The sequence below is a fragment of the Cervus elaphus genome, chromosome 11 (genome assembly GCF_910594005.1).
Source record: "Cervus elaphus chromosome 11, mCerEla1.1, whole genome shotgun sequence".
Lineage (NCBI taxonomy): Eukaryota > Metazoa > Chordata > Mammalia > Artiodactyla > Cervidae > Cervus > Cervus elaphus.
Genome location: NC_057825.1, coordinates 43,142,837 through 43,156,479, shown reverse-complemented (window position 1 = coordinate 43,156,479; position 13,643 = coordinate 43,142,837). Strand labels below are relative to the sequence as shown.

Sequence of the window (13,643 nt, the reverse complement as noted above, 5' to 3'; positions counted from 1 at the left end):
TTCACGGTTCATGTATTGCTGAAGCCTGGCTTGGAGAATTTTGAGCATTACTTTACCAGAGTGTGAGATGAGTACAACTGTGTGGTAGTTTGAGCTTTCTTTGGGATTGGAATGAAAACTGACCTTTTCCAGTCCTGTGGCCACTGCTGAGTTTTCCAAATGTGCTGACATTATTGAGTGCAGCACTTTCACAGCATCATCTTTCAGGATTTTAAACAGCTCAACTGGAATTCCATCACCTCCACTAGCTTTGTTCATAGTGATGCTTCCTAAGGCCCACTTGACTTCACATTCCAGGATGTCTGGCTGAGTGATCACACCATCGTGATTATCTGGGTCATGAAGATCTTTTTTGTACAGTTCTTCTGTGTATTTTTGCCACCTCTTCTTAATATCTTCTGCTTCTGTTAGGTCCATACAATTTCTGTCCTTTATTGAGCCCATCTTTGCATGAAATGTTCCCTTGGTATCTCTAATTTTCTTGAAGAGATCCCTAGTCTTTCCCATTCTACTGCTTTCCTCTATTTCTTTGCACTGATCACTGAGGAAGGCTTGCCTGTCTCTCCTTGCTATTCTTTGGAACTCTGCATTCAAATGGGTATATCTTTCCTTTTCTCCTTTGCTTTTCGCTTCTCTTCTTTTCACAGCTATTTGCAAGGCCTCCTCAGACAGTCATTTTGCTTTTTTGCATTTCTTTTTCTTGGGGATGGTCTTGATCCCCGTCTCCTGTACAATGTCACGAACCTCCGTCCATAGTTCATCAGACCACCTGACCTGCCTCTTGAGAAACCTGTATGCAGGTTAGGAAGCAACAGTTAGAACTGGACATGGAACAACTGTTTCCAAATAGGAAAAGGAGTATATCAAGGCTGTTTATTGTCACCCTGCTTATTTAACTTATATGCAGAGTACATCATAAGAAATGCTGGGCTGGATGAAGCACAAGCTGGAATCAAGATTGCCGGGAGAAATATAAATAACCTCAGATATGCAGATGACACCACCCTTTCGGCAGAAAGTGAAGAAGAACTAAAGAGCCTCTTGATGAAAGTGAAAGAGGAGAGTGAAAAAGTTGGCTTAAAGCTCAACATTCAGAAAACTAAGATCATGGCATCTGGTCCCATCACTTCATGGCAAATAGATGGTGAAACAGTGGAAACAGTGTCTGACTTTATGTTTGGGGGCTCCAAAATCACTGCAGATGGTCACTGCATCCATGAAATTAAAAGACACTTACTCCTTGGAAGGAAAGTTATGACCAACTTAAACAGCATATTAAAAAGCAGAGACATTACTTTGCCAACAAAGGTCTGTCTAGTCAAAGCTATGGTTTTTCCAGTAGTCATGTATGGATGTGAGAATTGGACTATAAAGAAAGCTGAGCATCAAAGAATCGATGCTTTTGAACTGTGGTGTTGGAGAAGACTCTTGAGAGTCCCTTGGACTCCAAGGAGATCCAACCAGCCCATCCTAAATGAGATCAGTCCTGGGTGTTCTTTGGAAGGACTGATGTTGAAGCTCAAACTCCAATATTTTGGCCACCTGATGCGAAGAGCTGACTCACTGGAAAAGACCCTGATGCTGGGAAAGATTGAAGGTGGGAGGAGAAGGGGATGACAGAGGATGAGATGGTTGGATGGCATCACCGACTCAATGGATGTGAGTTTGGGTAAACTCTGGGAGTTGGTGATAGACAGGGAGGCCTGGTGTGCTGTGGTTCATGGGGTCACAAGGAGTCGGACACAACTGAGCGAATGAACTGAACTGATTCAAATATCTCTGTAAATATTGGTCCTTATGATTTTTTTTTTATTTTAGTAAGACTAAAATTTCAGAATGATAATATTAAACAGGTCAATCTAGAAGAAAAAATAGCCATGTAACTCTAAATACATTCATACTTTTTCAGTTTTCATTACGCACTAAAATTTATCCTTTGAAAATTTAACATTATTTTTAATGGCTTACTTAATGGACATACCGGAAACTATGAATGCCCTGAAGTTCCTGCTGTAGAACCTCTTGTGTTGTTGCTATTAAGTCCAATGCTCCAACAAATTCAGAAGTAGATAACAACACCTGTACTGTAGGCTGAGTCTGGTGTACAGTGGCCATTAATTTCAGTTTATTATATACTTTAACACAATTATTTCTGGTAAGTGCCAGTCTTAAAATGTGTAGTGATCCTTCACACATTACTTTATCAATCTGTGCAATTTTATCTCGAAGCATTTTTACAGCCTGGGAAGTTTTCTTGAGGTAGTCCTGCAATTCATGTTGAGAGGTCATTGCATGAAAAAATGCTTCTGAACGTAGAGAGATCTGGTGAGCAATGTTTACTTCCACAATATCCAGATAATGGCTCAGCTTAAGAGGAAAGAAAAAAAAAATCACAGAATTATAAGTACACCTTAACTATCCAAATGTTTTCTGAAAATGATACAATATTTCTACATGTATTTTAAATCCCATTTTGTGAACCATTAGACTATATGATGCTTGATACTAGGCACACAAAATAGAAAGGCGATGAAAGGTAGAGCCCAAAGATTAATAAATGTAAGACAAAATCATAGAAGGTGATTTACCTTCTTCCTCTGCTCCTGCCATTACTGCCCTCCAAACACCAACTACTTTCTAGAAAGTAAAAGTACCCCACAGTCACCTCAGAGTATAACCTAGTTTCAGAAGTTCCAAGATCTGAGAGAGAGAAGATTGATTTCCTTAACCTCTACACATCATCACTATCACCAATATCAAGTCATTTATCTGACTGAAAGATAATTATAGGTTATCATTTATTGACTGCTTCCTTCTATGTATCAGGCACTGGTATTTTATATATATATATATAATTTACTCATTTTAACAGTCTTAGAATACAGGTTTTATTATTATTTTCTTTTACAGATGAAGATACTAAGGCTCAGAAACATTAAATTACTTGAATAAAGTCATATAATTAGTAAGCAGAAAAACTGAAATTTAAGCTCGTGTTTGTCTAACTCAAAAACTGAAGTTCTTTCTACTGCACCATGCTGCCTCAAAACACTACAGAATTCATGAAAGACTGGCGATCAAGTCACCAATTGTAGAATGTACCAGAATTCATTTGGATCTTTTTTTTTCAGGGCTGTTTATTTTACATTTCAGCAATTATTCTTTTATCAATTTGTAAAATCCAGGTTATTTCCAATGTGCTTTCCTCTTAAATGATTGATAGATGCCTAAAACAATTAATTCATATATATTTTATCGGTAACACTATCAAAATTAATTCCTAGAGTAACATATATTAAAAATGCTTTCTAATTTCAAATATGGACTCCTAAAACTTGAGTTGTCTTTTCTTCCTTCAAAACTGCATATGTCTTTTTTTGGCTACATTATCTTTCTATTTCTCTCCCACTTTTTTACTTTTAGAGTCTTCAACCCATAGCTCAAACTTTAAGAATTGTCTCTGAACATCTCAGAAGAATTCACAGTTAAAGGGTTAATGGGCTTTCTACATTTAGGACTCATAAAATTAGGAGATTATTTGGTCACCAAGCTTGTTTCCTTAAAACTATGCAGGATGATGCATATCTTCAATAAGACTCCTTCAATAGTCTATTCATAAATAGGTTACAAACAAGACATTCCTTTATAGTTTAAATCTCTTGATTTATACTCTTTTGCTGTTGTTCTTTTTATCTTCAATGACTGCTCATTTATTTACCTAAAAAGCAATTAGGGATGAAAGTATTTAGGTACATCACAAGCTAAGGTAACTCAATTTTCAGGAAATAGAGAACAAGGAACTCCTTTAGGACAGTGCTACTCAGGATGCAGTTCATATGCTGCTGTCAGTTTGCAAACCGTTCAGAGGTCCATGATGAAATAAGGAACTTTGCTAGAATTTTTCACAGAAAGACTTTCTTAATGAAGGAAGCAGTGCAATGATTTACATTCTAAACCAAACTCGTTAATCTCATCGCAGAACACAACTTTGGATAGCAGAACTACAATAAGATATAAATTTCTCTAATCCTTGCTAGCATCCCCTCTTTAAAGCTAGCAAGATAAAAGAATTGTCATCAATCATATAGTGAGTCTGAATCCTGTCTTGGAATCCTGTTTTCCATTCTTTTTCTAAGAATAGAGCAGAGTGAGAAGGAAACAAAATGTAAAAGTAACAAAGCTGATTTTGTAACTTATCAAAAAAAAAAAAAAAATTCCATTAGTCACTCTAACATTTAGCATGAGAAAAGTGTTTCATTTGAATTTCAAAGATTTTTGCAATTTATCAATATTCCATTGATCTATTCTTTTCAAAGACATAATATTTTCATAATTCATTTCCTATTAAAATTCTATAAAAGGAACAATTTTTAAAAATATTCATAAAAGTATTTGTATAGATTGATGAAATTTTTATTGGCTTCTGTTGTTTTTCTCTTTTAAGGTATACAAGGGGATATACTTGGAATGTAAAAAAGCAGTCTGGGAGTGAGCCTATGTCCATAAATCTATCCTTTTCCTAAGACTTATGAATTTATTTTTACTCAAGGAAAACCATTTCAAAGATGAAAATGTTGCCCAAAAAAAGGGGGGGAACTCATTTTCAACTATGAGGAAGGCATACTCATAATTCTTTCCTCACATTTCTTCTCCTCTCCCTTTCTTCAGTTGAAGAGGACTAGACCCAACTTATTGAATAGCTCACATAGACAAGCTTTCAGACTGCCAAGAGCTGTCATTAGACTACAACAGAATGCTTCATCTCAGTTTAGGAACCACAGTCAGTTTCAGGAATGTTCTAAACTGAGTGCTAGGAAAGAACAGAGATCAAAGGTCTTTACTTCCTATTCCAGTTTTAAGAGTCTTGATATGTGAGTTCTGTTTAAAGTTCTACATTTTAAATGACTTTCAGGTGTTGACTTCTGAAATACAGACCATTATAAAATTTTGAAAAACTGCAGACATGCAAAAGGCTAGGCTTTGCAAAGCTTTGCAAAGCTAAATGAACACTGTAATTTTTAACTATGATATTTTTGCTTCAAAATAATCATTACTATGTGTAAAGGAGGAAAAATAGTTTCTTAGGAAAAGTTCATTTTCTGTGATTTAAGTCATAAAGAATATACAATTAGCCAATATATTGTTTAGAATAAATGTAAAACAATTGCATCATCTACTACATCCTTTCATCTGAATTTCTGTCAACTGCTGATTCAGATAAGCAGCACTCAAACAATGAGCTTTTCCTTTTCAACAGCACAACTGGTATACTGCATTGAAACAAAATACTGTTACTTTATCAGTTAAGATTTAAAGGGTTCAGATTTTCAGTAACAATAAAGATGAAATTAAAGGAATTAGTGCCTACTAAATAACTAACTATGAAAACACACAAATATTGGGTTGGCCAAAATATTCATTCAGGTTTTTCTGTATGATATTACAAAAAATCTGAATGAATTTTTTGGCCAACCCAATTGTATCATTTAATTAAAATAGTTTTCTACATGGAAAAAATAAAAATTACCTTTTCTTGTAGCAACTTTGAGGAAGCTGCATCACGATTTCCTTTTCCACCAGCAGTATTAAAATGAGACCATGGTAAAACTGAATTAAAAGTTAAGGAATCGTCCAAGGCAAAATCTGGTTTCATAAAAATCTAATAAAAAAATGCATTTCCCTCAATTAGATAAACATTTTCTTTACATCTAATATCCCCTTCATTAAAATAATTAACTTGAATCTCAGACATATACAGAAAAAAGCAGTAATAACAAGCTATGTATACAAAAATCTATCTCTGGATTACAGCAAATGGCTACTTACTGATATCCTTCCCTAATCTATGCTCTATACTACTGTCAGACTTACCATTAAAAGGCAATTGTAACTATTATAATCAACTTCTCTTTTTAAATTTCTCAGTGAATTCCCATGACTGACAGACCAAACTCTCTTAGAAAGGTATAAAGAGTTTTATTTACCTCATACTTTACAAAATTTACTTAACCCCATCTCTGAACACAAGGGGCTTCCCTTGTGGCTCAGCTGGTAAAGAATCCACCTGCAATGCGGGAGACCTGGGTTTGATCTCTGGGTTGGGAAGATCCCCTAGAGAAGGGAAAGGCTACCCACTCCAGTATTCTGGCCTAGAGAATTCTATGGACTATACAGTCCATGGGGTCGCAAAGAGTCAGACATGACTCAGTGACTTTTACTTTCACTTTTCTAAACACAAGTATACCATGTATACTTATTTATCTCATACTTCATAAATATTACTTATTTAATATGTACATCTCTCCCCAGAGACGATATGTTTCTGTAAGATTGGATTTACAGATTATTAATCTTTGTATTCCAGCACACAGAATAAGGCTTGAAACATGTTTTAATCAATTAATTTCTTAATTAATTTCTATATTTTACTATATTCACTGATTCATATGACCCATATCCAAAATTAGTATGAATATGATTGGGAAAAGATTGAAGGCAGGAAGAGAAGGAGAAAACAGAGGATGAGATGGTTGGATGGCATCACCAACTCAATGGACATGAGTGTGAGCAAGCTCCAGGAGTTGTGATGGACAGGGAAGCCTGGCGTGCTGCAGTCCATGGGGCTGCAAAGAGTCGGACACGACTGAGCAACTGAACTGAACTGACTGATGATTGGGAAATTTCCCTAGGAACTCATGTTCCTCCCTAGGAACTAGGCACATGAGTATACTTTCTAATCCCTCTAGTATAACTAAAAGGATTGATTAATTCAATACATGTTTATGATTATGATTTATTCTTATGCTAGGCACTAAGGTGGAAACAAAGCTAGATTATTACAGAGATCCTAATTTCAAGGATCTTTTTGCCACAGAGATGTGATAAAACATATACATAAATATTTTATAAGGAAAAGAGTGACAAATGTCTTAAAAGGGACAGTAGGGATCTAGATAAAATGCTATTAGAGTTTGGCAAAGGGTCTAATGATCTTCATTTGGGGGAAATGTATTCATACAAGTTGCCATTTAAGCAAGAAACTGTACAAGATTAGATATGGAGAGGTAAAAGTCTTTCAGGCTAAAGGAACAGTGCAAATAAAGCATGGAGCCAGCAAAAAAGTTTGAAGTAAAAAATGTGTAAAAAAGAAAAAATAAAGAATGTCTAAGATTAGCAGGCAAAAGTTAAGAGTATGGCTATGAAGGAAACGAATAATTAAGGGCCTTAAATGACAAGAGTTTGAATTTTGCTTTGTAGAAATCAAAGAACTTTAAACATGACTGCCCTTTCCTGTTTCTTTCATCTTTCTGTCTCTTCTCACCCTAAAAAGCAATTATCCTAGACCTTTGAGAATCTGATGAATGCAATGCACTCTTTCCCCAGAAAACAAAAACACATTCATCTATTACACGCCTCTACACAAATTTTCATACAAAGAAATATCTCTAATAATTTGGTGGGGTAATAAGATCAATGGGGGCTTCCCAGGTGGCTTAGTGGTAAAGAATCGGCCTGCCAATGAAGGAGATGCAGGAGATGTGGGTTCAGTCTCTGGGCTGGAAGATCCCCTGGAGGAGGAAATGACAACCCGCTCCAGTATTCTTGCCTGAAAAATCCCACAGAGGAGCCTGGCAGACTACAGTCCATGGGATTGCAAAGAGTCAGATACAACTGAGTAACTGAGGATGCAATAAGATCAAATTTTTTTTTTTTTAATGAAAAGATTTAAACCTATTTGTAGGTTTTGGTGATAAAGAAGAGACTGAAAATGCAAAAGAGAGGGAATAAAAGTGATGCAACAAAGTCCCAGAAAAATCAAAGTGGTCAAAGTGTCAGAAAACAGCCCAGTGAAAGTTTCTTTCAAGACAAAATTAAAGATCAAATATTAAAAAGCTGTATTCTCATTTTTCAAGCTTTGTTACCTTAGGTACTTGCTCCAGATCTGTCCTGGATTTATCTATTTTTAAAAAGAAAAGGAAAAATATGATTTTTTAAAACTTGTTTTCACTTTATTTCCATAAAATATATTTTGACAGATTCAACACTATACTAGGTCACAACTAAATAACCACTTAAGTTTTTTTCTTCAATAAATAAACACCTCCTTATGTCTAGTAGTAGGCAAAGTGCTGAATAAGACATGTTTCAAATAATTTTTATCAATTGTATAGTAGCAATAAAACAACTAAATATATTTCAAATCTTTTTAAAATGGACACAGAAAGCTTGGTACTATCTTATAGAAATACTGTTTTTATTGTTCAAAATATTCACCATCCCATCCAGAATTTCTTTGATCAAAGTTTTTTTTAATATCATATTAGTTTTCTTCTTAGACATCTTAATTTGTATCATCTACAAGCTTCTTGAAAATGAACCTCCTTTGTCTCACCAATCAGATCTCAAGATAAGGCGCCCTCCTTTCCAAACTAAGCTTTCTGTACTTGGACTCCATCCCCTTCTGCCTCTTCTCTGAGCTCACTTCATCAACTACCCTGCCTCTCCATACTTTTAACCTTTAGAAGCCCTTTCCTCTTGGTATACAAACATGCTCAGATCTCTTTCATCAAAAAAAAAAAAAGATGATGATGAAGAAAGATAAAACCCAGGGCCTAGAGTAGACTAAGGCAAAGAAGAATCTCAGGTGCAAAATTTCAGGAAGCACTCACTCTCAGGATTATGGAAACATCTCTCTTGCCTCATCTAATCCTGGCCTTGCAAAAACATCCTCCTACCACAACTACTTATAGAAACAAACGAGGGATTCTGTTCCCTCTAGTCAAAACTTTACATCTCAAATCTTCAAGACACATTCACACTGGCAGTCTCCACTTCTTACTTTTATACTTGCTCCTTAGCACACAGTATTGACATTTCTGTAACCACTACTCCAGTCTACATGTTCTCCCTAAGATCTCCCAAATTGCCAAATCCATAGAGACGTCTCAGTGCGCCAACTTGCTCTATCCCGAAGTATTCTGACACTGTGGACTAATCATTCACATTTCTTTGAAATTCTAGCTATCTTTTATTTCTAAGGTGGAACTCTCTCTTGGCTGACTCTCCTACTCTCTGACTACTACTTTTTAGTCTCCAAGTACCTCATTTTCTACTGCCATTTAAATGTGACAGCTTTCTAGTGTTCTATCATTAGTTCTTTTCTCCTTACTACTCACATCTTCCTAGGTGATCCCACCTAGGCCCTTGGATTCAACTACCATACTATTGGCCAGCATGTGGTCTATGATAACATCTATCATACTTGCTACCTCCAGCCTAGATTTCTTTGCTGAGCTTTGGGTTATATACCAGACTTCTCCTTCCCTGCAAAACTTCAATTAAACCACCCTCCATCTCCTCCAGAATTCCTCCTCTTCCAGTATTACCTCTCTCACCAAACTGTACCTCTCACCTAGCCAGCTGTCCAAGTGAAAAATCTGGGAATAACCCTTTAACCATCTTGCTCCATTACTAACGAACAACTGACAACCAAAACTTGTGTCTCCATTTCTGAGGCATATCTTAAAGATCTAATTTCCTCTCCATCTTCATTATAATTGCTATTAGGGACACATGATTCCTCAATTGTATTATGGCAATAGCCTTCAACTGTATTCTTGCCTCCAGTTTTATCATTGCCTATAAATTTACTATCCACAACTGTTTTTACAGTGAAATGAATAATCATAACTCTGAGCATGTCTGGTTTAAAATATTTTGGAGCTCTACACTACTTTTAGAAAAGAAAAATTCCTTAGCATGATATACAAGGCTCTTCATGATCTGACTCCTACCTACTTCTTCAGCTCATTTCTGGTTCCCAGTAGAGCCAGCATACTAAGTTCCTGCAGGTCTAGAACATGCTAATTTCCCTTTGACTCTATGACTTTGCATAAACTGTTTCCTTTCCTGGAATGCCTTTTTCCACATAAATATTTCTTGATAGTTTAAAACACAGACAATCCTCATTAACTAGGAGTTTTCATAAACCTAAGTTAGGAACTCTTTACAATATTACCATGCTGAACTTACTGCTCAATACAGTGCTGCAATTGGTTTGTTTAACCTTGTTCAGGAGACCATCAGCTTCATGAGGATAGGGACTATTTCTTATTCATGTATTTTTAGGTAACAAGCAAAGTACAAAGCATCTGAATATTAAATAAGTATTTGTTGAACTGAAGGATAACACTACCATCAGATCCATGGTTTTTCTTTTTAACAAAAGATTTACAAAAGATTATGTTTTACAAAAGATTATGATTGTAGGCTACATAAATTTTGCTAGAAATAAAAATTAAGATATTACAGTTAACAAGGTCCCCAAATTAAGATTCTGTGCTACAAACGGCACATATTCTTACCATGAGTATGTAAGAGAGTTCTGTCAAAGGTATCTTTAGGGGGACAAATATTCTTGCATCTCTCATGAATCTTCTCTCTCTATTAAAAAGACAAATGTTATCAATGCTGTGTGGCAATATAAGTATTCAAAGCATTAAAATATTTAACAACAGAATATCAGAATATACCAAATAAGTTCTAAAATTTTCTAATATGAAATCACTAGCCTCTTGAACTTAAATACAAGTAACAAGTAAGCTTAATAAACCATATATCACTTAGATATATGAATGTCTATATACTTACCCATTTTATACAGTTATAGCAAAATCTCCATAAACTTGGAACGAAGTAGAAAAGTCAATTAAAAATACCCTTATTTTTATAACAGAAATCAATGAAGAAAACAACTTTCGGGGGACTTCCCTGGTGGCCCAATGGTTAAGAATCTGCCTTCTAATGCAGGGGACATGGGTTCAATCCCTGTGGAGGAACTAAGATCCCAAATGCCTTGGAGCACCTAAGCCTGTGAGCTGCAACTACTGAAACCCCCACACTCTGGCACTCACCCACAACTAAAGAGAAGCTCAAGCCTGCGTGCCTCCCTGAAGTGTCCATGTACTGCAAAGGAAGATCCGGAATGCCTCAACAAAGACCCAGCACAGCCATAGACAGCTATCTGAAAGGAGTTTGCTTGAAACCCATTGGATAAACTTAGAAGAGGCAAGAGGCAACTGGGATGCCTCCAGGGAATGGAGATAATGGGAGCAGACATTTTGGGAGCATGCTGTACTGCAATGACACCAGTGCTGGTAAGCACCGTTCTGGAATCCTCCCTCTAGTCTATTAGCACTGGGAACGCAGCCCTGAGCCCACCCCAGGTTGAGCAGACAGCCACAAGGGGACTCAGCGCCACCCCTCCAGTAGGCCCGTAGCCACTGCCTGAGTCACAACCCCACAGGGGCCGTGTGAAGAAGACACACAAATGGTCAACAGACACATGAAAAGATGTTCACATCAGTAATCATCAGGGAAAAGCAAATTAAAACCACAGTGAGATACTACCTCACACCTGTCAGAATAAATCAAACAAGAAACGTTTCTTTCACTTTTGACCTATTACTTCAAGATTAGATATTACCTGAGAGATTTCCTGTTGATATACTGTAAAATGTTCCTTGCTGATCTGTGGGAGGTAGAATGAAGGTATGACTTCAGTGTCCACAAAGTCCAATCCCCATGTTTTTGTGAAGAAGTCAGATTCTCTTTTTGCTAATCTAGGATCATTTAATGCTGCTGGGAGATTTACTTTGGAATGATATATAGTCCATCTATGTTGATCTGTAACTAGAGATGGGGCAACACATAAACTATTTGAATCACCTGCAAAAAGTAAACAAGAGAACTTTGTAAAGTAAGTTTTATGTTTGAAAGTACATTCTAGAAAAACAGATGTTTAGGTTATACAAAGCAACTAAACTCTCCCTTCTATAGCAATTGTCTTAACCGTCAGCTTTCAATATCAACTGCCAAAGGGGAGGAAAAAAATGTACAAGATAAAGGATATACAAAATTTGAGGGTTATAATTGAACAGTGGGGTGAAGAAAGTCTTTCATTAATCTCTTTCTTTAATGTACAATTAAGGAAATTTTTCTTTTTTCAAAATAAAAACATTTTTCAACATCAAAACTCTTCTACCTTCTACTGTATATCTTCTATTCTTTATTACTTCATGGGTAGGCATATTTCTCTTTTGTTTTATGGCAGACCTAGTTCCAATATCCTTTTTTTCAGCTTATAATTAAACAACTGAAATGCTGCTGTAACATTAACCATGGAGGAAAGAAAAACATGCAGTTGGTTCTCGTTCCTCGGTTTGTTCTATAAAGTCACTAGAACACGTAATAAGCAAATAATGAACCTTTGTTCCCATGGGATATACAAGGTTCACTTCAGTTCAGTTCAGTCACTCAGTTGTGTCCGACTCCTTGTGACCCCGTGGACTGCAGCATGCCAGGTCTGCCTGTCCATCACCAACTCCCAGAGTCTACTCAAACTCATGTCCATTGAGTCAGTGATGCCATCCAACCATCTCATCCTCTGTCGTCCCCTTCTCCTCTCTCCTTCAATCTTTCCCAGCATCAGGGTCTTTTCCAATGAGTCAGCTCTTCGCATCAGGTGGCCAAAATATTGGGAGTTTCAGCTTCAACATCAGTCCTTCCAATGAATATTCAGGACTGATCTCCTTTAGGATGGACTGGTTGGATCTCCTTGCAGTCCAAGGGACTCTCAAGAGTCTTCTCCAACACCACAGTTCAAAAGCATTAATTCCTCAGCGCTCAGCTTTCTTTATAGTCCAACTCTCACATCCATTCATGACTACTGGAAAAACCACAGCCTTGACTAAATGGACCTCTGTCTCTGCTTTTTAATATGCTGTCTAGGTTGTCTAGGTTGGTCATAACTTTTCTTTCAAGGAGTAAGCGTCTTTTAATTTCATGGCTGCAATCACCATCTGCAGTGGTTTTGGAGCCCCCCAAAATAAAGTCTGCCATTGTTTCCACTGTTTCCCCATCTATTTGCCATGAAGTGATGGGACCAGATGCCAGGATCTTTGTTTTCTGAATGTTGAGCTTTAAGCTGACTTTTTCACTTGCCTCTTTCACTTTCATCCAGAGGCTCTTTAGTTCTTCTTCACTTCTAAATAGGGTTATGCATAATACTGGGTTATGCTCCTATAAATCTCTGGAACTTTCATCATCCAATCAACATATAATCTTATTTTGTGTGTGTTTCTGTTTAAAGACACCTTATTTAATATATATTGTTCAGTCTTTAACACTGTACTCATGGTTACTTATACCTGAATAAAGCTTACACAACATATTTCCCTCATGTAGCCCTCCTGTGCGTAGAATCACTAGAAAGCACTTTAGTGCTATGTTTGGAAACCATTTTGAATAGCAAAATCATGAGCAAAAATACAAAAAAGTGTGGCACTAAACAGACCACAAAAGGGACATGTGTTTACAGCTCAAAGGCTGAAAGAAGGCAGAGTGCTGCTTTGTTCAATTTCAGGTGGGAACGTGTACATCAGGCAATTCAAATTTTTCACTCCTTTGTGCACATCTGCAAATGACCACGAAAGTGCCACAAATAGTGACTTGAGGGTTACAACTAAGATTTAGGAATTAGGTAAATTTGCAAATGTAGACTCTGCAAATAATGAGGACTAACTGTACTACATTTAACTGAAGAGCTTTCATTCTGTACCCTCGTCTTCAATTTTTTTTTTCAA

The 13,643-nt window shown here is 36.5% G+C and overlaps 1 protein-coding gene across 3 annotated transcripts in view; it reads right to left on the bottom strand.

Moving 5' to 3' along the window:
* Positions 1–13,643, bottom strand: part of VPS54 (VPS54 subunit of GARP complex) — a 103,359-nt gene that overhangs the window by 62,698 nt on the left and 27,018 nt on the right. Inside the window, exons 3-7 of one of the 3 annotated variants that reach the window (XM_043917669.1) lie at positions 11,486–11,727; positions 10,365–10,443; positions 7,923–7,957; positions 5,528–5,659; positions 1,982–2,367 (exon numbers count right to left, since the gene is read on the bottom strand). In XM_043917669.1, the coding sequence (XP_043773604.1) occupies positions 1,982–2,367; positions 5,528–5,659; positions 7,923–7,957; positions 10,365–10,443; positions 11,486–11,727 (874 nt within the window). The remainder of the gene's footprint in view (positions 1–1,981; positions 2,368–5,527; positions 5,660–7,922; positions 7,958–10,364; positions 10,444–11,485; positions 11,728–13,643) is intronic. The other 2 variants (XM_043917670.1, XM_043917671.1) reach the window with 2 other exon arrangements.